Raw genomic sequence first — 22,375 nt, 5'->3', positions numbered from 1 at the left:
GCCAAAGAATTCGCTTTCATGTCGACAAGATGCTTTTTCTTTCATTATATTGCACTTGTTTTCTTTTACTCAAATTTCTTTCTCCCTTTCTTTTTCCCTCGCGCTTTCTTGTTTGTTTAATAAAAATTCTAAAAATTACTTGACCGCAACAAAAGCGCCAAATTGTGCCAAGTTGTTTTCTCTCCACTTAAGCACAGACTCACCGAAAGGCGCATTCGTATGCGGTGTACTTAATCAGCTGAAAGCGTGGCCAAGTTTTGCCCAAATGTGCCAGATCACGTATACGCCCGATATGACTGAGCACAAAATTGATTTGCACTGTGCACGGCCAGTGGCTGCGTGGGCTTGGGTGGTCAGGTAACTGAAATATTGTTAGCTCTTTTCAAAGCCTTTGGGAGTAATCAGCTGCATTAAGGTGCCAAAGGGATTGCCAGCAGTAAACAGAGAAGCAGAAGTAGATCAGGACACACAGCTAGACGCAGGAGACTGTGGCAAATCAGACAATCCTTTATCATAAATTAAATAACTAAGTCATCTTCAGATAATGAAGATGATTTTGTAAAACACAAGATTACAAAATGAAAAAACTTGAGTTGGCTTCACGGTGAAAAATTTATTGCAATCATTTTTTTTAGAGAAAATACTTAGATATGGCATTCAGCTTAGGTATAAATGTAAATTTACAAAATTTCAAACTAGTTCAATTATGTTAGTACCAGAAATTAGTTACAATTAAATTAATATCAAATAATCTGACTAATGCTATGCAAAATCAATTGCAGCTACAAAAATAAACAACAACTTAAACCGCGAATAGTTCTAAATTATTCTGTCTAAAATAAATAAATACCTCAAAGAGCATTAGCAAATGTGATTAAACGGCAAGTCAGAGTAAAACCATTTCGCACAAATTGCAGAACTTTTCAGTTAATTGAAACTCAACACGGGCCACCATCAGCAACAACCACCAAATGCTGCCTTAAAAGCTTTTCCGTTCCATTTTATTTGACGACTTCGTCGGGCGCTACAGACCACAAACTAAATTCAAATTTACTGCAGCCTCAACAACAGCAGCAAAAAACATTTCCATAGTTTTTCTTTTTTATTTTCATTTTTCTTCTTATCGATGCATTTTCTTTTTTGCTCAAATATTTGCTCTTACTTTTTCCAGCGATTGTTTTGTTTGTTTGTTTTTTGTTTTGTTTTTCTTCTTTTTGTTTTTGGTTGTGCAGTGCAAAACAATGGAAATGCAAGTTGGCTTAGAGCTGAGTGCTGCATGGTTATATATCACCCAACTTGGCTGTTAGACGCTTAGATTTGTTGCCATTTAGCGGGAACTGCAGTCGTTTTAAAGTTAAGCGTGCGTGGGCGTGTCCAGGGAGTGGCCAGGCCCAACCAAACCAGGTGAACCACTATCCCCAGCTGAGCTACTATCCACGCTGGGCAAAATATATACCACATTGCTGTCAAGCTGTGCCCCATTATTTTTACCTCGCTCCCACTCCTTTTCATTCCCAACGCCCTTGAGCCCATCCTTTGGTTTATGGCCTTCACGTAGATTTGACATTACATCGATTGACTTTTGATGTGTTCGATGGGGCAAGCTACTACTAGCTAAATAGTTTACTGCCCAGCTGTCCAACATCGTGCATGGCATGTAAAAATGTTACCCATACGCCCCGTGGCATCCGTTTTGTAGGGCACTCACGTAAATACTTTGATCACTTTTGTAATTGTATTGTTATGGGCGCAACCATCAAATATTCATGGTCAATTAGGGCCAAAAACAGAGCACCAGCTAACAAAACTATGAAAAGTTCAGTGAAGGTAGGTTTTTTTTACAAAAAAATATACATTTTTATGAGCTGAAAATAAATACATAAAACTTTTGAATGCAACAAAGTGACTGACTGACTGATTTACGGACTGAATGATTGGTAAGGAACGGGGCTGGGAAACTGCCATTTTTACACTATTTGTCTTTTGCATTGTAATTTAAAAGCTAAAAGGAATTTTTGAAAAATTGAATCTACAAGTGTGAGAAATTCGGGCAGTCAAAGAAGGATATTACTGGCTACTATTTAATTAATATAGAGAATATTTTTGTAAGTTATAAAAAAAAGATAATTCCTTGTTTATTAACTAGTGAAATATGGAACGTATATCCCTTGCTTATTTTCTGCCGCTGCCCGTTTGTCGATGTTTCTGCTCTTCAGGTCGACGGACAGGATTGTAGCTTATTGGATTGGGCTTGTCGATTGGCTATGCAATGCCCAAGGCTAATTTGCCGGCCCACATTTAGCATTGGCCATTGCCACAAGCATTATCATTTGCATTGTTGTGACAAGAGCCGACTGATTTCATTAACTGACCTTTAATTGCATCATAAATGGTTAGTACAGCTATTTCAAGCGACATATACGTAATTTATGCAATTGAATTGTGGATATATACAGACAGGACCGGCAGGACATTGCCGGGACTCTGCCGCCGGCCGTGACCCAGTTCTGTAGTTGACTTCCACTGCGAACAGGAACTGAGCCACATTTTCATGCCAAGTGACACTTGTGGCATCTGTGCTTGGCACTAATTATACCCTGTACTCATACTAATCAAATAAATATGGGTATATTGGTTAGGTGAAAATGTTTGTTAAAACCAAATTAAGCAAAAAACTATTTCGACATATTTTCCAATATAAGAAATGTACATAAATAATCTATAAATTCGCAAGGTTCCGTACAGGGTATCTTTTAATTGAGCAATCACTAATAAGTCACGCCTACTGGTTTTCTACGGCCCACTTCGAGGTGGAGGTGGCTGTGGCCAGGGCCAATTTGGCCCACATTGAGTCTTTAGATTGAGCTGCTCGTCACGTAATGCGCAGGTGGAATGACGTCCAATCAGACATCGGACAACATCTTCAAAGGCGCAATCATTTACTGTAGATGTTTGCTGTTTGTTGTTGCACGTGCAACCATCTGTGGCAAGAATAAGCTTTGCTTTTCTTCTGTTTACAGTTCTTGTTTTTGGTTGTGTCCCGATAAGCTTTTTGTTGGGCGCTTAGCTCGACAATCTGGTTGAAGCAGACAAGAAAGGGTTATTTGTGAGTTAAAGTGGAGAAGACTTTGTGCTGAGATATTTGATATATAAATTTTATGCATAGGTTAAAAGAGATTGAGATATGAAAAGACATATTTTTTTGAAGCTTCGGAAAATCCAACAGCTGTTTCGAAGGCTGTGAAGGGAAATTAAAAATATATATTTCTAAACAAATATCTAGACTTAAAGCAACATAATCTGAAAATCGTAATGATCGTAATCTCACGCATTGTTGACGACATAATAAAATTCTTGCAAAATGTATAACACATAGAGGGAGATATCTGTGAGCCCAATATTGATCAAGCTCCCATCTTTCTAATACGTATTTTAAATTATTTTTGGAATCCTGATTTTTGTTTGTGTCCGAGAATCGGAGCCTTTTAATTAGCAGCGCTTTTTATACATTTTTTATCAGTTTGTATATTTTCACTTAATAAAGTATTTTCACTATGCTTTTAACATTTGAGAAAAATGGAATAAGATCGAAATAATATATATAAAACGGTCGTATGTAAGATATTGTATTGAAATGTAGTGCGGATCATTCAACATATATTTTGCTTCTTATTGTTCTCTTTTTTTTTTTGTATTTAATTTGATAAAGAGCAAACATTTCATATGCAAGTCTTTCATTTAATTTAATGCCAGATATACGGCAAATAAATCTTAAAATAAAACTACTAAATATTGTAGAGCCCCGACTGCCCGACTGCGACTGTAAGCCATGTCGTTGGCAGTTTTAGTGTTACGCACCACAATTTTGCAGCCATAAATAAATTTGCATGCATGTTTTTGGCACATAAAATGCCAACAGCTATTTGGCTGCCTATATCGTATACGATTATTTAGGACATATAGCGAAAAAAATGCTTTCGAAACTGATATTTTTAGATATTACGAATGGCCAGACAGGTTGAAAGCCGCACTTGTGGTCTAAATCCGGTAGTGTTTTTGCTTTTTATTTATTTTATAAATTTTATTTATTTTGAAGCAAATTTGATGTGCATTGGAGGCAGCAGTGCTTTCCAAACTGTGCATCAGATTAATTAACGATGTGCATGAGTTTACCTGGCTGCCGTCTGTCCCTTTCTTTATCTCACTCTCTCTTTCTGGCTGCCTGTCTGTTTATAGTCTGCTTTTAGGCGCTTCTCAGCTGCAGAGCTACGCATTTGGATTTATGCGTTAAACGTGATTTTTACACAGTTTTCACTTGTCCGTAAACCGAACAGCAAACAGCTGACAAATGCGTGTAAAATACGAGAGTAAACGAGCCCCAGCCACAGACATAGCCACAACCACAGACACGCCCCCTCCATGGGGCACATCACCCCTTGACTGTCCGGCTGAAAAACACGTGCATTGCGCTGCCCCAGGGGCATTTGTGGCTCCGGCTCAACGTTTGTTTACCTTGACCAACAAAAATACATGAAAGGACACGTTTAAATGCACGTCAGTTGGTTTTTGTGTGTTTTCGGGTTTTATTTTTTATTTTTTTGAAAGGACAGCCCCCGCTGTCATACATCGTGCTCAAAATGTTGGCTGAAACTCGTGAATCATAAATGAGATCTCCTTGAATTTGTGCACGTGCCCGATTTTGGGTGTTGCTTAAATACTGTGCTAAACCGTACACTTTACCTGTGCTAGCTTTGCTAACATCTTAGCAGACTATCGAGCTGAGAGATGACGATCTTGGCTGAAGTTCGATAAAGTTTGATTTTGTAAGGAACAAAAAATACCAATTTCAACATTTGAAGCTACCAATGCTGCCACATTTTTTAAAGACAACTTTATTTTGTTAATAATTTATTTATTATTTTTTATTGTTTCTGATGAGTAAGCCAACAAGCTAGCAAACCTGGAGGGTATCTGAAAGCTTTCAGAATTAAGAACTTTCCGACTCTGGCAAATAAATCAAGTCAATTTAGAATTTAGCATAATTTAAATAAAGTAAATGATTTTCAATCTTTAAGACAGGCTACTATGAACTTTGTCTAAAGCAAGCTACATTCAAGCAATAACCTTGAATCTGAACACGAAGCCTTTTTTTCAGTTGTCTGAAAGACCGAATTACTTACCGGAGAAGTTTCATATAGGAATGCATTATTTTGTGGACTTAAAGCATAGCTTTAGGTTATCTAAAAGCCAAGTTCATATGCAGTTCCTTAGCAGCATTTAAATTATGATGTTCTTATTACTTGAAATGACACTATTCAGCTTTGAAATTCTATACAAAGGCAACAGCGTGGCCCAGCTAAATGAAATTCCGTAGCCTTTTGACGTAGACGGCTAAGTTTACATAAATTTCCCGGGCATTATTGTCCAGTGGAAATACAATAGCCAAGCTGAGTGGTTTTTTTCTATTATTAGTCGGCCAGGTGCTTCAGTTTCACTCTAATCCCCCCGCGAGGTGTTGACAGAGGCATGCAGGGGAGTATTGTTGCCTTATGCAAAGCGCAGCGCTTGCTCTTAAGTTTTATTGGCGGAACGTGACCGTAATAAGCCGCTTCATACGCAAAATATATGTGCGAGCGGCAATACAAAAGTGCATTAAATATTTACTCAATCAATAAGATACATATTTTCACAGAGTATATGAGGGAGGTAGCTGTGGGCGGGGTCGTTTCAATTACCTGCCCCACTCTCACTCTTATTTTTTGCTAGCAGAACTTAACTTTCCTTGCTTCACATATTTTCTACTTGGCAACAGATTCTTTTTAAGGTCTGCTCGCCCCCTCTCCAAACAAGCGAGCTTTTATATAGATTTCAGGCGCGGGTTGGCCCCTCAAGGAGCCGGAATTTTGAATAATTTATTAGAGCTCTGGCAGGCAACGCATCGCATCTCATTTCATCTCATGTCATCTCAGCTGTGACTTACCATATAGTCGACGCTTCTCTGTAGATATATTTATATATATATATATAAGTATATATGCATATATACATCTGTTGTTTGCTTGTTGGAAAAATTATGCGTGAGTAGTCGAATTTGATTTGATTTTGCGTTTGCAACCACTTGATAGGCCTGCGGCATCAACAATATTTTGGCGTCTTGAAAATTAGTTGGCAAGCACAGATTTTGGCCTTTTCAAAGCCGTAAGCTAACATACTAAAGTTTTTAGCAAACGGAAGTCATTTAAGTCCCGCCTCAAGACTTGCTTAAGACACTTGAAAGTCTGGCCCGATTAAATTACAAATATCGTAATTAATCGCATAGCAAGTCCAAACGATTAAATTTAGGTTAGAAGTTTGTGTGCGTTGAGAATCATAATAATCACATCAGGCATTATGCATGCTAACTTTAAAAGCGCATTTATTTCAGCGTCATTTGTTTATATTTTAAATGCCTTTAAACACTTTTCACATTAAACAAATATACATATAGGGCCACCTGCCTTTTATCACACATCGTTTTTTTAATGTCACACTCATGTATTTTATCGCTTGTTTTTATCACACAGTGTGAGTATCAAGGTAGTCCCCAAAACAGATGCAAAACTGAGCAAAAGCAAATCACATTATCAACCAGGCCACAAGAGAATTGAAGGGGACTCGGACAAGGGAAGAGAAACAGAAGCTGCTCATTTTATGTTCATGGAATGGACACTACACCGGGGAAAAGTTGTTGTTGTTGTTGTTGATTTAGACTGAACACATTAAAAAATCTTGCAGAAGAAGGGTATATTGTTTGCAACAGACAAAAGAAGTTAACTCCGACCTTATAAATGTATACGTTGCCAGCATTAAAACCTTATTTCGAACTGTCGAAAGCTCCCATACTTTTCCTAAATTGAACATAATTTGAGCATAGCACGAAACTTAGGTAGAAAATTGTCATATGATACATTCAGATCAAGTTTAATAATAACTGAACAAATTGTAATCCTATAATATACAATATATACAAATCTCGTTAACAGGGTATCTCTAGTCGGCTATCTTAACTTGAACTCCTTTTGCTGCTTTGGGTTGGTTCTTGTTGTTTTTGGGGCGTGGTCTCTGTTGTTATGCAACGACGTACAGCAAGGTGTTAAATTATATCATTAGGCTCGCTGTGCATAATTTAATTAAAATGGCCAAAGGCTCGTGTTCTTCTGTCTCTTGTTGTCATTGTTATTGTTGTTGTTGCTGTTATTGTTGTCGTTGTGTGTTGGCATTGTTATTAAAATTTAATTAAAACGCTATCAAAAGCAACAGTTTGTTGAGCCACCATGTCTGCCGCACTGTCTGGCAAAACTGTTAACGCCAAATTGATTGCCCAGCCACATGGCAATAACTTTAATACAACCACAAGCACACACACATCCATACACACCCACTTTTCGCCCATTAAATCAAACACTCAGATATAGTTGAAGTCCAACAAGTCGACAACGCGAGTGCGCAGTCATTTAACTTTGACATCCCTGGGTTTCATTAAATGTACATTCAAACACGCACAAATGTGCAACAACACACACACACACACACACTCAGACACACACACAACACACCCACTCAACCCCACGCACATCCGCTTTTCTACTCGAAATGCAACATGAAGGAGTCTGAATCCCGGAACAGTTTAATTAATGTCAAGCATTAAGTGTGATTTTGCCAAGCTGCCAAAGCATCTGAGCGCAGCTTAGGTTACAGTTTTACAGTAATTACACTTTGAAAGGCTTGTGATTACGTTCAACTAAAACAGTAAACAGGCAACTAGTTACAGACTAGTCGCTCACCTAAGCCCACAACTGTAATTTAGTCTCGTCTTTAACTTATTGGCCGAATGCATTTGAAAAAATAGAAAAAATAGCGACGAAAAAATGCAGCGAGTAAAAACAAAACACTTCTAAAATTCTATTACTAAAGCTAACACGTACCTCCGACGAGTAGAAAGTAACGAGTAGAACTAATGAGTAATAATGTTGTAAGCTAGAAACTTGTCAGATATATAAACATAGCAATTAACTTTGAGAAAAAATGTGTAGTAAAAGCTTTGTATACGTCCACTTTTATGATTTAATTTAAAGAGAACTGAGCACAACTACTAATTGACCGCAATTGAATTGTTGAATATAATTAAAATAATCTTGCTTAACCCAAGTACTTGGTTCTGTCTACACCAACAACTGACACTCGTTGGCAAGTCAAAGGCAATTTACTTATATACAAGTCTTCTGTTGTTTGCCAAGAAATCCAAGAAATGGCAAAGCAGCTCAGGCAAAACTACAAAGGCCCAGAAGAAGAGCACACGCAACATTTTAAACATTTTCATTTAAAATAACTCTTAATTTGTGCAATTCATCAGCAAAAGAAAGCAAAAGAAGGCCAAAACAGCGCGTTGAGACTCTGGCCGGCCAACTTAAGAGCCAGAGGAAGAATGGCTTAAGAACTTCCGTTTCCACTGGCAAACGATCAACGAAATAATGACAGCAAACAATGCTAGAATGAGGCAACTGGAATGCAGCCAATGTATGGGAGGGAGCCGCATGCAATTGCAAACAATTAACAAATATGTTCTGACCATGGCCAGAAACACGCACGACTGCTGCCTCTACCTCGGGCTGGGGGATTGGCATTGGAATTGCAATTGGCCGACTGTCTGCTCGCCCGGCTGTTTTGTCTGTCTGTTAATTTGTCCGTCTGGCTGTCTCATCAAATGAAAATTGCTGCCAATGCCTGTGCCTGTGCCTGAGCCTGAGCCTGCAACGATCAAACATTGGCAACCGAATCCATTGGCAACGTCTTCTGCTCAATTGCCAACTCATTCATCATTTTTAATTATGACAATTGCCTGCTTCTGGTCGGAGCCCTAAGCCTGGGAAATGCGCGGCAGAAAAGAAAAGCTTGAGAAAATCATGCAGCTCACGTGCCTATTAGCTGTTAATGGCAATTGCCCACATTTGAGTGGGGCCTTAGGGCCGATGGATTTTTATGGCAGTTGTTGCCGAATTGGTAACCTGGATTTATTGCCTGCCCAACAGGTTGTTTGACGCCCAATAACATTTAATGCGTTGCCTTAATTAAGCTGCCAGTTATTGGCTCGAAACGAATTCGTTTTCTTGCTACTTGCTGAAATGGCAATCTGACAGAAGTGCCTACGATTTAATTTCACTCGTATTTCTATTAAAATTCTCTTAAGGTTTTGTTCCAAGTTTCCAGAAATACCTCCTTGGACATTTTCAATTGGCATCATTTTCATCAATTTTTATAATGTCAACTCAAAAGCAAATTACAAACATTTTTACGTAAAGAGCTGTCAAGTGTTGATTAAATATCTATCCTTTATTCTTATACTGTCATTGCTCTGTCAAAAATAATGCGGGTTTTTATACTCGAGAGCTTTTCTGACATTTGAAGAACTTTCAAAATATTTAATTATGTTTCCTCTGATTAGCTGCAACCACCCTTAACTTTCTGCTCCTAACTATTAGCTGTTCGTCAAATTGAAGCAGCGCTCGCCTTCGAAAGACAGACAGACAGATCTCAGCTAATCTCTTAATCAGGCAAACGTAATAACTCATGGCTGAGCGCAGGGAAGCCTCATAAAATAATAATGAGCGTTCTTATCGGAAGCAAACCGAAACTAGGGTATGCCGCACTTGAGCAGATGGCAAGCTATATATACATATATATATATATGATTATAAATATATTTGTGCTACCAATTACATAAATATGCCACGCGGTGAGCGGCAGGAAAGCTAATTAAATCAAAACGCATATAAATTAATAATTATGATTATAATTATGATTGTTTTAAGTGGCAGCGCAGCGGAAGGCAATGCAAAATGAATGCTGAATGGCATTTAAATGTGAATTTAATTGATGTACAATAGTCGTACCATGCAAATAATTACTCTTATTTTGCATAATATCGCATTTTCTGCTCTCTTGTCCCATCTCATTTACATGACAGTTGGCGAGCGTGGCGTATGCGTAATATTTATGTTCTTTTAGCCGTTCGCTGTTACGTCCAAATTTAATATCCAACACGTGCTTCTCGCAAATAATTACTTCAACATTACTTAAATTTTTAACGCATTGTCCTGTGCGGTTTTGAGGTGTGGCCCTCGCCTAGGGGTCAGTTGAGCCAGTTGGGGCTTGTCGCAATCGCTGACCCATTCTGTCAGCCTTGACAAACGTGCAGGCCCAGACTTGAGGCACGTATGCAAACATGCCAGCAGGCAACCGGCCAGGGCCGAGATAAAGCCAGTGATGAGATCACACTGTGATTTTTCAAAACTGTGACTCTCACTGTCATGGTAGTTATAATAGGATTGAGTAACTGTGATTGAGCTACGGCAAGACTATAATTGAAAATTAAAATTGACAAGGGTGTAATTAAGTTGTCTTCATTAAGTTGAGCTGTCTCCCAAAGCAGCGTGCTACATTCCACGTACCGCTCCATCGACCGAGGAGTCATGACCATATCGATCTAGCCAAGACCACATACAATTGTGTGTCACGCTCAGGGAATTTAAGAGATAGATATATACTTTCAATGTATAATGTAGGCTCTGCCAGAAACTCTCTAAATTAAATTAGAACTTTACTAATAAAGCATTTAATATTGATATAACACGCACGTCAACGCCATCCTTGAGTAATCCAAAGTAATTTAGGAATTTATTTTTCAGAATTTAGTTTTGTATGTTATTTCGAAGTATTCACTGGTTCCTCGTAGGCAGTTGTCCCTGACTGAAGCGCTCACAACGAAATATTGACTTGCTTCAATCACATAAAAAACCCCGCTGCACATCAATCAATTACTTAACTTACTCAGCTTAACACTTGCCCAACACTGAACCCAGTGCAGCACAACACTGAAATGTAACTCACAGTGCCTGCCATAATTGAATGCCCCTCGAAATATTTGCGACCAATAACACGTTTGCTGATTTTTGTTTTGTGCATTTCAGCTCGACACTCGTCAGCCCGTGCACATCAATCAAGCTGTAGACGTGGGTGCGTATGCTGGCCGTCTAGCGGATCGCCCCCACAGTCCCTTGCCCTAGTCCCAGCCAAATGTATGCCGGTCGCGCCACGCAATTCGCCAAAACCATCAGCAGCATGGCCTGCAGCATACAGAAACAGCCCTCACAGCCAGCACCGCCGACTGCCATGGCCATGACGGCAACTGGCGTGGGCATGGCTGGGGTCTCTGGAGGCGGCGGTGCCAGCGGTGCCGGCACTGTGCCCTCTACGCCCAAGTCCAACAAGGCAGCCGCACAGCCACGCGGCTCGCTGCCAACGGACGTGCATCAGCCGCCGCTGGAATTCCAATGGCCGCCGCCGCTGCCCGTATCCAGTCATACCAGCAATTTGCGCCTGAACATGATGAACCAGGATCCCAAGGATCTGCACACGGCACGCGCCATTATTGAGGAGCTGCGCTCCAAGGTGCGCTTCCAGACGGAGCACATTATGAAGTGGCGCAAGGCCTACGCCATGCAGGTTAGTGGCACACAAATCATACCATTGGGGGCAAGACAGTTAAAATATGCCGTATGCCCGTTTTTATATTGTTTTGCATACAGTCTGCCTGGCCGTTCGTCCGTCTGAACTCGTTTTATTTGCGTTAGACACCAAGCTGCTTAAGCCATTAATTGGCCATTCCAAATTCTGTAATTACTCCAGGCACGGTTTGAAAGTAAATGGCTTTGGGTATTATTATCTTAGAGTCTCCTAGCTGTTTATATACGTAGACAAAATATACGTAACAAAAAATGTTTAGAAACATTTTTATTCCAAATTATATGAATTTTTTCATAGTATTCCAAATTTTTACATATTCGTATGTAATATAAAATAATTTTTAAAAATTTACATTTGGTTTAAAAAAGCGCGATTTGTGGATTTAATAAGGTGTGGATGCTGGCAATTTTTCTTTTGCTTTTTGTCCGCTCTAGGGATAGATTTTGTTTTAATTTTAAATGAATGGACTTTTGTTCGAGCAAGTGGGCGGCAGGAAAAGAGCTCAAAAAACATGACTCAACTAAGGAGGAAGATGTACACCCCAGGGAGCTGTTCGTTAGCAGATCTTTCACTGTATATCCACATCTCTCATTGCATTAGGTGCAGCAACATTATCGCTATCAGAAGGAGAAATCGGATCAGATGAATTCGCTGACATCGCAGCTGCTGCTGCTGGAGTCGCGGCTAAAGCGCAAACAGAAGCAGATCGCGAGCCTGTTGAGCCATCGCGAGCTGACCATACAGCGACAGCAGAAGATTATTGATACATTGTCGACCCGTCTGGTGGATCATGGACTTGAGAGCATTGAGGCGAGCTACGCCAATGAGCTAGACTCTCTGAACGACTCCGACTCGGCGGTGGTGCTGGAGGACATTGACTCGGACAGCAACATGACGCTGGGCACGCGCCGCAGAAGCAGTGGTGGCGGGTTGGGCGGTGTTCTGGGCAGCGATGGGATTACCATTGTGCGGTCCATATCCGATGCCATTGAGACAAATCTGAATAAGTATGGCGCCGCCAGGCGCAACAACTGCTATCTGCGTCGTCCGGACATACTGGAGACTGTGTACTCCGTGGAAGAGGATCCGGAGCCCACCACAGATGTGGCCGAAAAGCGCGACAAGTTCAAGAATCGATCGGACAAGGCGCTCAGCTCTAGCTCCACCGAGGGACAAATCGATGCAACGGCGCCCGCCTCATCGGGCACGCCCACTGCCCCGGAGAAAGCCAAAGACACGTGTATGGCAGCGGCCATGGCCGTGCCGCGACGCCAATTGGGCGCACTGAAACGCTCGCCCAGCCACGACGCGCCATGCACCACGCTGAGCGTCAAAGTGCCCCAGCTGCAGCCGCCCCCATCCGCAGATCAGCTCAACGGCAAATCGCAGGTGACCACCTATAATCGGGTCATGTCTAATCATCGGTCCGTGACCAAGCCGAAGGATGTCAAGTATAAGCGCATTAACAAGGCCAAGTCCAAGAGTCTCGAGGAGCTGCGAGGCCGGCTCAAGAATCTGGTAGAGCGACCTGGTCTCGATGCCGGATACACAGCCGGCATGATGCCGCAGACGGCCCAATCGTATGCGTGACACACGCCGCCGCCAGGCGACGTCGAGCAGCTCGTCGAGATGCTGCCCACGCCGCCAGAGGAAACAGCAGCTGCTGCCGCCAAGGCAAGTTTGTCAGCGGGAAACACGCCCGACCAGACGACCCCGCAGCGGCACAGCTGTCCCAAGCGTTCGCTGACGCTGCCTCGCATCCTGGTGCCGCAATCGATGCAAGGTGCATCGCATTCCGGCAGTGGAAGCAGCGGCGGGGGCGGCACTGGGCGTGGCGGTTTCTAGCAATTAAAGAAATTTTTCATACGCAATTGTGATAAAAAGTAAAATTGTTCTCTTGCATCTCTCTCGCGCACTCCCTCTCTCGCTCTTACTTACCATACACTGGTGCACTCAGAGAAAAACGTTAGAATCTTTGTCATAATATCAATTTCTTAAACTATGCATTATAATACATAATTTAAGAATTTCGTTTTTAATCGGATATACAGTACATTATCTAGATCATTGTAAACTTCCATCCAGAAAGTTTTTAAACAAACAAGAATTACTTGAACTATTAAGCACAAAACGACAATGTTTTTCTCTGAGTGTAGTCTCTTTTGTAACATTTGTTTCCTGCGCTGTTTCTCTGAGCTCAGACACACGGCATTTAATTTAATTTAGTTCTATGTTAATGTTTATGTTAAAGTGGCTCTTATATAATATATAATTTCACATGAATAAATACATTACAAAGCATACACAATTTCACTGTTTATTATTTATTTATGACACTTGCTCCACAAAAAGCGTATGAGAAATTTCCACATAATATGATAAAACTGTAGTTGAACTACAAAATCGAAAAGGGTCTGTGACACGTTTGCGTTTTTCGAGGACAATATGAGAAGCCGACAAGTTCAAAGTGAGTGTACACGGAGGTGGGTATTCAAACATGCTTAAGCATAATGAAAGGTATCTGGGTGAAATAATTAAGTAGGCTAGAAAATTTACATATATTAAATATGGCTTCACTTGTACATAAATTGGCAACAGCCAGCCGTTGCTGTCATAACTTCTTCGAAAAGGAAAAATAATACATATTAGGCAAATTAATTTTCAGTAAATATACATGTATTTAGTTCATAAAAAGAATTGCATAGCATCTTCGGGCAGCCGAAGATTAAATACCCTTGCAAAAGTATTATTTTATTGTGTTTTTATATAAACACGCAATAGCTTTACAATATATTAGTCCGATGATGATAATATGATCCAGCCAAGATAAGTCTGATTTGAAATATTATTTGAATTCCATACATAGCCTTTCTACAACAAAAAGGCGGATCTATGCCAGTTTTCATAACAATCTTTATCCTGCGAGAACTCTACTCTAATGCTTCGTAATTTATGTGATAAATTTCTTAAATCCTCTGCAAGGGTAAATGGGCAACACTTTTGTATAAAAAGTATATGAAATTAATTTTAACTTGCTTTATTGCTTTTATTACAATTTCTTAAATTCTCCTTTCTCATTGGCAAAGCTATAAAATTGACTTTTACTTAAATAAACTCTTAATTGTAAGCTCTACTCCATGGACTGTCTTCTAGATAACAGAATTTAAGTGCAAGAAAGCTGTACGTGCAACTAACTGAATAAAATAAATATATATGGAACATATATTTTCTTACTTCAATTTGCAGCTAACAATTTTTACAAATTTAAGAAGCTTAAATTAGTTTATAAAAAAATGTTAACTCATCTAATAGTATATAGCTAAATGTAGTATATATAGCCTAAGAAAAACTAATTAGATATCGAGAAATTTATTTTTGCGTTGAATTTTTGAAATTATTTTAAAAAATTGTTAAAAACTTTGAAGCCGTGTGCTTTAAAAAAGTTAAAACGTCATGTGTACCTTGCAGCGAATAAGCATATTCAATAATATATAACTATATATACTGTATGTATACTGTATGTGTATGTGTTTGGAGTTTTGTGTAAGTCATATATTATACGAACATAGATATATATATATGTATATATATATAAGAGCCTCTAATATCCATTAACACGGCTGCAACAAATCTCAACTAAAAACAACTCAAAGTACAATGCTCAAGCGGCGTCAATATCTAAGTATTTCTAAATAGACCGATATATGCATATATATTTATATATATATGGTATGTTATCCCAGTTTCAAACAACAACAAAAAGTACCTAAAACATTGTTATTGATGTTATACCTAAGATAAACCGTTTCACATATGCAATGGGTATTATGCAATCAATTGAACTACTCGTACAATATGCAACATCTTAAATACGTAATCTCAATGTCAGTTGAATTCGATTTAAGCAATCAAATCAATTCCCCGGTCAATTTAGCGCTCGTATTCAAATTGTTAGTCATTTTGTCAAGACGAGTACATAAACATAAGCATTTTGAATGTACTCAATGTACTCAGATGCGTAAAGCGTATTATTCTGAAAATAAGCTAAGTGTTTACAATTATTGTAAATCTATGGTTAAACAAAAAGATTGTAGTGGAATATATGTATTTATATAGCTTTAAGATTCGCGTAGGCTAACTACCCTAAATTATATCAGTTACAATATATATGTGTATTCATATTTATATGCCAAAGAATTCAGACGTTAGTATGGATAACTTTAAATAGGATTTAAATATGAATTTTGTATTGGATATCTTTTACGCTTGTTATATCACCTTAAACTTCTATTATTTTTCGCATTGCTGAAAAAGTAGCTTTTAATATTCCAACCTATTCTTTTTTATTCTCAGCAAAAGTTTGCAGTTAATGCATTTTTTGTTTGGAATTAATAATAGAATAAGAGTTATTCGTACAAAATATTCTCCACTTCTGTGCTAACTGATGAACAGATTGTAAAGTAAAATGTAACTTAAAGAAACCTAACATAATAATCGAAATAAGCAAGCCATTTGGTGCACAATTTATTCAATAACTTATATATTATAGTTAATAAGTGTATATAACATATATTGCATAAAATCATACGTATATATATAAATATATATACAAAAAAGCTGCACTAATTTCTTTTTCTAGTTAGCTTTATTAACTAATTACCTATGTATTTATGATAAGTATAACCCAAGTTTATAGCAAATACGTTTGAAATTTTGCTCATTTTACAAATTTGAATTATTATGTAAAATTTTCTTTCATTTCTGGCTTTGCTGAAGTGCTTAATAAAGCTAAACTTAACTAACACACTCACAATATATTCCTAATAATTGATGGGAAAGCGAAGCTGTTTTCGCTGTGCCGCAGATTAAATACACTTACTTACTTACCTACTTAAATAAAGGTCTGCGATATACTTTTATTTCCATTGGAGCTATATTTATACCCTGAACCCATTTTAAATGGTTAAAAAGGGTATAATGTTTATGTAACAGGCGGAAGAAAGCATCTCCGACCCCATAAAGTGTATATATTCTTGTTCAGCAACAATAGCTCAATCGGTTAAGCCATGTCCGTCTGTCCATATGTATGAACGCAAGGACATGAGACTTGAAATTAGCTCATCGAGTTTCTCACCGATAATCGATAACTTACTGCGTTTCCAAGCAATCGATAAAAATCAATATCGTAGTCCGTTTTTTTTCTGAGCAAATTGGGTAAATATTAAAAGCTAGAGTCAACAAACTTGATGTTGCTTCTAGAATAATATATGTATATCAAGTATCTGTCATTTTATACCTTCGCCACCTCCACGCAACCACCTCATAGCTATAAATCAAGTTAATAGACCAACTTATATTGCCAACCAATTTAAGCCACAATTTTAATGCAATTGACTTTTTGAGAATACACAAATTTTTGATAGTACAAGAAGATATACTGTAGACAATTTTATTAAGATCAGGGCCATTCCAGGGAATCGTTTTTTTGCCATTGGTATTGGAATAAAAGGATTGAGGGTATTCCCTAGTCGGGAGATGCTGACTAGAACTTACTTACTCTTGTTAATGCTCCTAGCTTGTTTTGACACCTTTTTGATATAGTGATTCGATCCGGTCAACTCCGATATAACTGAAACAAAAAGACTAACACGAAAGATTTCATACCACATACCATAAGAACACATTGACTGTTATTAGGGATCGCAAATATATATACTTTATGAAGTCTTCTTAATGGGATACGCATTTTGTTACAAAATAGATATACCTACTGTAAGGGTATAAAGACTGACACTGACTAAGCTTACTTCCCAGCTCCTCAGTTTCTCAGTGTCAAGCTTAAGGCAAACATGAACGGCAGCATCTCAATCTCTCCACTGGCTCTGCTTATCTGCGTTGGCCTTATCAGTCTGGTAAGTCGAGTCGCATTCCAAGTACTACCTAAATAATAAAACATTTCATTTTACAGAGCACAGGCGATGCAAGTGTGGGCAGCACAGTTTCCTTGACCGTCAAGGAGATTGAACGGCTCTACAATGAGGTGTTGCAGACAAGCTTGGATGACGCCCGGACAAAACTGAGCCATTTAAACGACAGCAATGCCATTGATAGGCAATATTTTGATGAGCTCGATAAGATTGTGGGCACTGATAGTTACTATAGCAGCGCATACTTTATATTTGCCCTGATCAATAGCTCTCTGTTCGATCAATCAGAACCTGACCAACTGCTGCTGCAGGTGCTGCCGAGCGAGAAGATCTGTATACGAAACTTCTTTGTCAAAGTTCGATTGGAACTGCTGAAATACTTTGCAACCAGACAACAGACCACAGTCGAACTAATACGAAATGTGACGCGCTGGCAACAGGCCACAGAAAATAGTATCGTGCTGGCCTTCTTGGAGTTTCCACAAAAACTGCAAGATCAGGTGCCAGAGCTACAGTTGATGGACTATATGCAGCAGGCAAGGGGCTTAGTAGAGGGCATTGCACAAGCATTACAAGCAACTCTACCACAATAACCACAGCATATAGGAAATGTTATGTTTGTATACTTTTTAACTACCTACACAGTTTTTATTCTATATCATAAAGTATATATGTGCGTGGTCAATAGCCGAATTGTTATAGCCAAGTTTGCCTGTGTTTGCTTTAATGATCAAACTTGACGTCGTTTCTTTTTGCTGCAATTGGACTTGGACAGATCGGACCTATATATCATATAACTTCCGTAGGCACAAACGGTCAAATGTAAAAAGCTTTTAGCTTAAAAAAAACTTGTTAAAAGCGATTTTCATTTACTTCCTAACATATTACTAATATATATATAATATATTGCTTCTATAAAAACAATCTGCCGGAAAGCAAATTTATATATAAAAGCATATAGAACAGAATTTTTAAAATGTTTCCTGTCTATTTAAATGTTAATACGTTGGGATAAGTCCGATTTACTGTTTTAATTCCCAGCTATTACATTTAAGTATAGCCCTGATCGTGTGAATCTTGTTGTCTATTATAGTAACATTTTATTACTTAACTATAGCTAAATACGGTAGATATGTTTTTTATATGAATTATTTTTAGACTCCCAGCTCTATTGGTTGACTAACTTATAGACCTCTGAATTTACCAGCCTCAGCATGCTGTCGTATTGCTGCAGCACTTGCCTTACCGCCCGCAATGTGGGTGTCAATAGCTGTTCCTCGTTTATCTTGCCCACGTAGTTAATCTCTAGGGTCTCCAGTTGAGCGCGCAGATCGCTATAGCCGCGCCTCAGGGATCGCAAATGGCGCTGCACCAGCCGCTGGCTGCAGCGACTGCCACGTGGGCGACACTGTTCCACGAATGCCATAAATTTCAGACCCAGTTGCTCCAGCGACTGGGCCCACAAGAGAATATCCTCATTAAATTGCTTCTCTATCAGCTGCTGCTCATCCTGATGTTCCTGTCTCAGTAGCTTACGCAACTCCTGAAAACTCTCCCGACCAGGCAGCGCAACTGACATCTATTAAAATGCTGAGAGATTAGTATTTATTAGATTTAAAAAGCATGTCATATAACATACGCCCAGCATCAGGAAACATATGATGAGAAATCGTACATTCAACATTTTATTCACTAAACGTTCTTATCACGCCAAGCGAATTGAATAAACTGATTATAGCCTGCCAGATCCCAGCGATCCCACGACTAATAGCCCGAACCGTACACAGCAACTGTTTGCGTCTATAAGAGGCAAGTGCAGCAGGAATAGAACAACACAGTATTCTAAAGCTGCAACCATGTGGCGTCTTGTGCTTCTCCTTTCGATCCTGCAGTCAGCGGTAAGCTAAGTGGATAATGTTCTAAAATAAAAAGCGTTGGGAACACATTCTATTGGGCAATTAGAATATGATTATTTAAAGTTGTGCGACTGGGTAATTTGATTATATTTTGAAAAAATATAATATTAAAATACCAAACAAGTGTCTAATGAGCTATTACTTTCCTGCTAAAAATCAGATAACAAAACAATAAATGAATATACATGCAATTGGCATTGATATATAATCGGATTATTAACAAACTTTTAAATCCCTATTATCTATTTATACATATATTCTCAAAATTTAAGCGCGCATCATCGTACGGGACAGAAAACCCCAACGTCACGAAAAAATCAACAAGTTTTGTTGCTATTTAAAGAAACAGCTTTGCTTTTGCGTAAACAACATTTTAAATTGCAAAACAAAACAAAAAATTGTGGGCTTACCGTCCGTATTTGTTTATCGGAAACTGAAAACCCAAAAAATTGAATTGCCCATGTAGACTTTCGCTGTCTCAAAATATCTGGTTTTGGTAAAACATACAAATTTCAATAATTCTTACATAGTACACCAATCCAATCACACCCTGCGAGAAGCTTCATACCGTGATGGTTCTGGAGATCACTGCCTTTACCAAGAAGGCCCTAAACGAGGGCGTTGAGTTGCTGCAGCGTGTTATTGATAATGCGGAACTGTTGGAATTAAGTGATATCGATCGAATTATGTTGGAACAGTTTGCAGAGTTTATAGAAAGTAGAAGGCATGCCGTTGATTCTGAAGAATTAAGTGATTTGCTAGAAGAGCTAGTGGAGCTGCTCGATCTGGAGGATGTTAGCCAGGAACTGGATGAATGTGAGAATCCTGTTGCCAAGCTATTGCGTCAATATGGCTTCGATACGTTTGAGAAAAATCTGGAGAAGCAGCTGCGTACCTTTATCGAACGAACTGAATACCATGTCGAGGCCTATCTAAAAAGGCAATACGCCAAGGACTCGGAGATGCCAACATGGTTTACTGAATTCCAAAAGGAAAACGATATTGAGCGCAAATATTTAATGTTTCTGGAAGTTTTGGAAAATATAGATTGTTAGGCTAGTTTTACCTTTTAAGTGTATCTCTGTAGTTTGCTTTCCACACACAGAAAAATTTAATATTTTATTTTAATGGTTATTAAAATGGTCTCTATTTTGTTCTTGAATGATTTTCAATTATATATGAATATTTTTTGAAACTAATTTAAGTACACGATACTTTAACAATGCATTCTAGTCTTGTTTTGGGGAATTTCTTGATAATACAAAAAGTCTTAAAATAAGAATTTCGCTCTCCGGCCTTAGTCGGATTTTCTGAACTTTTATAATTGACATCAAAACAAAATGTTTAGTTCATGCCTGCGGTAAATTAAGTATTCTACGTACTTAAATCAAAATATATGTTATTATTTACGTTTCATTCGCGATTATCATTTATGGATTTTGACCTTGTTGTTGTATTCAAAAATGCGGATCTGATTTATAATTCCTATCAGCTAGGCTATCAACTACGTATTAATCTGCGATTTATTTTTACTCTGAGTATTTCAATAATTTTAGAAAGGTTCGAAAAATTGAGTTCCTGGAAACTCTATTTTTAAAAATTTCGAGTAGTCATGCCATGTCCCAAGCGAGAGTCGAAAACACTTTGCTGAATTTGCGGCGGCTCCATGCCGTCTGAATTAAAGCTATACGATTCCGAGCGATAAAAATTATTGGAAGAGCCGCCACCGAAGCCAGGGCCGCTAAAGGTAGAGAATCCAGTATTCGTTGGTATAAACGGAGAATTCTATTTAAGAATTATATCGTATTTATATTGACACTGATTAACATAATGATGCAAGATACATACCGATTGAATGCTCAGAGGCAATGAACTAAAGCGTGACCCACTGTAATCACCGTCACCAAAACCCGAAGCACCAAAACCAGGTGGACCACTGATACGGCGGCCACCGACAAATGGTCCAACGTTCGAATTAAATGAAGTGTCTAAGTTTGTCTGTGAAAAAAAGATATTGATAATTTGTATTTAGTATACCCATTAGATAGAAAATATTGCTATCTCAGTCGGTCTATCTAAGAGACTAAAAGTTTTCTCTATTTAACTTTATCGGGTATTAACGATCGGACGACCTTGAAAAATACTGATGCTATGAAAGAAAAGATCTCAAGAGTTATAGGCTGTGGTGAGGCAAGAAGGAGAGCTGTATATACTTAGTCAAACAATATCAACTATGTTACTTTTGTTATTTTTACAGACAGCATACCGAGCGGAATTGACTGGAAGGGATGGGAATGCGTGTGGGATAATTGAAACGACGTGGATCGGGAAACCTCGGAGTGGTTGGCCACGTTTCATCTGCGTAATCTTCTTCCTGGGATGTGGGATCAGTCAAGACGCGCGCCTTTGCCTTTGTGTGCTGAAAAGACAAAGCATGTAAGTGGTATCTATAAGCATATACATTATCAGTACGTTAGGTTGTTATAAAATAGAACATACCACTGAGAAAGTGTCATCAAAGTTTGTACGCTGTGGTGCTGTTGTTGCATTCTGATCAGTATTTGAGGACTCCCCTAGGGGCTTGAACTGATCCGATGGAATGTTGCGTGTATCTCTTGTAATGCGTACCTTATGAACAAATCGAACAAGACCTTATAGAAATGTTTATCGATAAGCACACCAAAATGCTTACCCGCTCCACTGAAGCACTTTGGCAGAACTGAGAAGAACTCGGATATGGAAATAAACAGTCATAATTATTACTACAGCAGCTAACTTACCGCCAGGCCAATTAGCAGACAGCCGAGGAGGCTGATCACATGAAGCAACTGAAGCGACATTTCCGAAACGTCTCGATCTCTAAGCAGCTGGCAGCAATATGAGCAGCGCGATTAGGAGGCGGCTTCAGATTCTATGGAAATGACTAACACGTTTGACTGGAATCGCACGAGGTGTGAGAATCGGTTCCCG

At 38.8% G+C, this 22,375-nt stretch overlaps 5 protein-coding genes across 5 annotated transcripts in view; 3 read left to right on the top strand and 2 right to left on the bottom strand.

The window, feature by feature from the left end:
* Positions 1-13,870, top strand: part of LOC6628228 (uncharacterized) — a 61,390-nt gene extending 47,520 nt beyond the window's left edge. The window contains exons 4-5 of the mRNA XM_002051140.4: positions 11,007-11,541; positions 12,163-13,870. Coding sequence (XP_002051176.3) covers positions 11,113-11,541; positions 12,163-13,152 — 1,419 coding nt within the window. The 5' untranslated portion in view covers positions 11,007-11,112 and the 3' untranslated portion in view covers positions 13,153-13,870. The remainder of the gene's footprint in view (positions 1-11,006; positions 11,542-12,162) is intronic.
* A 3,504-nt stretch (positions 13,871-17,374) lies between these two features.
* On the top strand, positions 17,375-18,457 carry Hf (Helical Factor). The gene is made up of 2 exons (XM_002051142.4): positions 17,375-17,474; positions 17,531-18,457. The coding sequence occupies exons 1-2, from the start codon at positions 17,412-17,414 to the stop codon at positions 18,080-18,082; spliced, it is 615 nt and encodes a 204-aa protein (XP_002051178.1). The 5' UTR covers positions 17,375-17,411; the 3' UTR covers positions 18,083-18,457.
* A 109-nt stretch (positions 18,458-18,566) lies between these two features.
* On the bottom strand, positions 18,567-19,262 carry LOC6628294 (uncharacterized). Its single transcript, XM_002051143.4, has 2 exons — positions 19,129-19,262; positions 18,567-19,068 (listed from the first exon to the last, which is right to left on the bottom strand). Exons 1-2 carry the CDS (start codon positions 19,171-19,173, stop codon positions 18,658-18,660), a joined length of 456 nt encoding a protein of 151 aa, XP_002051179.2. The 5' UTR covers positions 19,174-19,262; the 3' UTR covers positions 18,567-18,657.
* Positions 19,263-19,281: 19 nt separating this feature from the next.
* Positions 19,282-20,580, top strand: OS9 (Olfactory-specific 9). Its single transcript, XM_002051144.4, has 2 exons — positions 19,282-19,387; positions 19,936-20,580. The coding sequence occupies exons 1-2, from the start codon at positions 19,346-19,348 to the stop codon at positions 20,458-20,460; spliced, it is 567 nt and encodes a 188-aa protein (XP_002051180.1). The 5' UTR covers positions 19,282-19,345; the 3' UTR covers positions 20,461-20,580.
* A 330-nt stretch (positions 20,581-20,910) lies between these two features.
* LOC6628296 (uncharacterized) lies at positions 20,911-22,316 on the bottom strand. Its single transcript, XM_002051145.4, has 6 exons — positions 22,186-22,316; positions 22,098-22,124; positions 21,905-22,033; positions 21,672-21,824; positions 21,254-21,403; positions 20,911-21,190 (listed from the first exon to the last, which is right to left on the bottom strand). Exons 1-6 carry the CDS (start codon positions 22,243-22,245, stop codon positions 20,999-21,001), a joined length of 711 nt encoding a protein of 236 aa, XP_002051181.1. The 5' UTR covers positions 22,246-22,316; the 3' UTR covers positions 20,911-20,998.
* Positions 22,317-22,375: the final 59 nt, after the last annotated feature.

This window comes from Drosophila virilis, chromosome 4 (genome assembly GCF_030788295.1).
Source record: "Drosophila virilis strain 15010-1051.87 chromosome 4, Dvir_AGI_RSII-ME, whole genome shotgun sequence".
Taxonomy (NCBI): domain Eukaryota; kingdom Metazoa; phylum Arthropoda; class Insecta; order Diptera; family Drosophilidae; genus Drosophila; species Drosophila virilis.
The sequence above is the reverse complement of the archived record's forward strand: the minus strand, read 5'-3'. Positions and strand labels throughout refer to the sequence as shown.

Bases quoted from the DNA above. Each gene is read 5' to 3' on its own strand.
- Hf (XM_002051142.4), top strand. From the start codon at position 17,412: ATGAACGGCAGCATCTCAATCTCTCCACTGGCTCTGCTTATCTGCGTT. The intron at 17,475-17,530 runs GTAAGTCGAGTC...TTCATTTTACAG, and splicing joins GCGTTGGCCTTATCAGTCTG to AGCACAGGCGATGCAAGTGT.
- LOC6628294 (XM_002051143.4), bottom strand. From the start codon at position 19,173: ATGTTGAATGTACGATTTCTCATCATATGTTTCCTGATGCTGGGC. The intron at 19,069-19,128 runs GTATGTTATATG...GCATTTTAATAG, and splicing joins TATGTTTCCTGATGCTGGGC to ATGTCAGTTGCGCTGCCTGG.
- OS9 (XM_002051144.4), top strand. From the start codon at position 19,346: ATGTGGCGTCTTGTGCTTCTCCTTTCGATCCTGCAGTCAGCG. The intron at 19,388-19,935 runs GTAAGCTAAGTG...ATTCTTACATAG, and splicing joins TTTCGATCCTGCAGTCAGCG to TACACCAATCCAATCACACC.
- LOC6628296 (XM_002051145.4), bottom strand. From the start codon at position 22,245: ATGTCGCTTCAGTTGCTTCATGTGATCAGCCTCCTCGGCTGTCTGCTA. The intron at 21,404-21,671 runs GTATGCTGTCTG...TTTTTTTCACAG, and splicing joins CTTCCAGTCAATTCCGCTCG to ACAAACTTAGACACTTCATT. The intron at 21,191-21,253 runs GTATGTATCTTG...ATTCTTAAATAG, and splicing joins TGCCTCTGAGCATTCAATCG to AATTCTCCGTTTATACCAAC.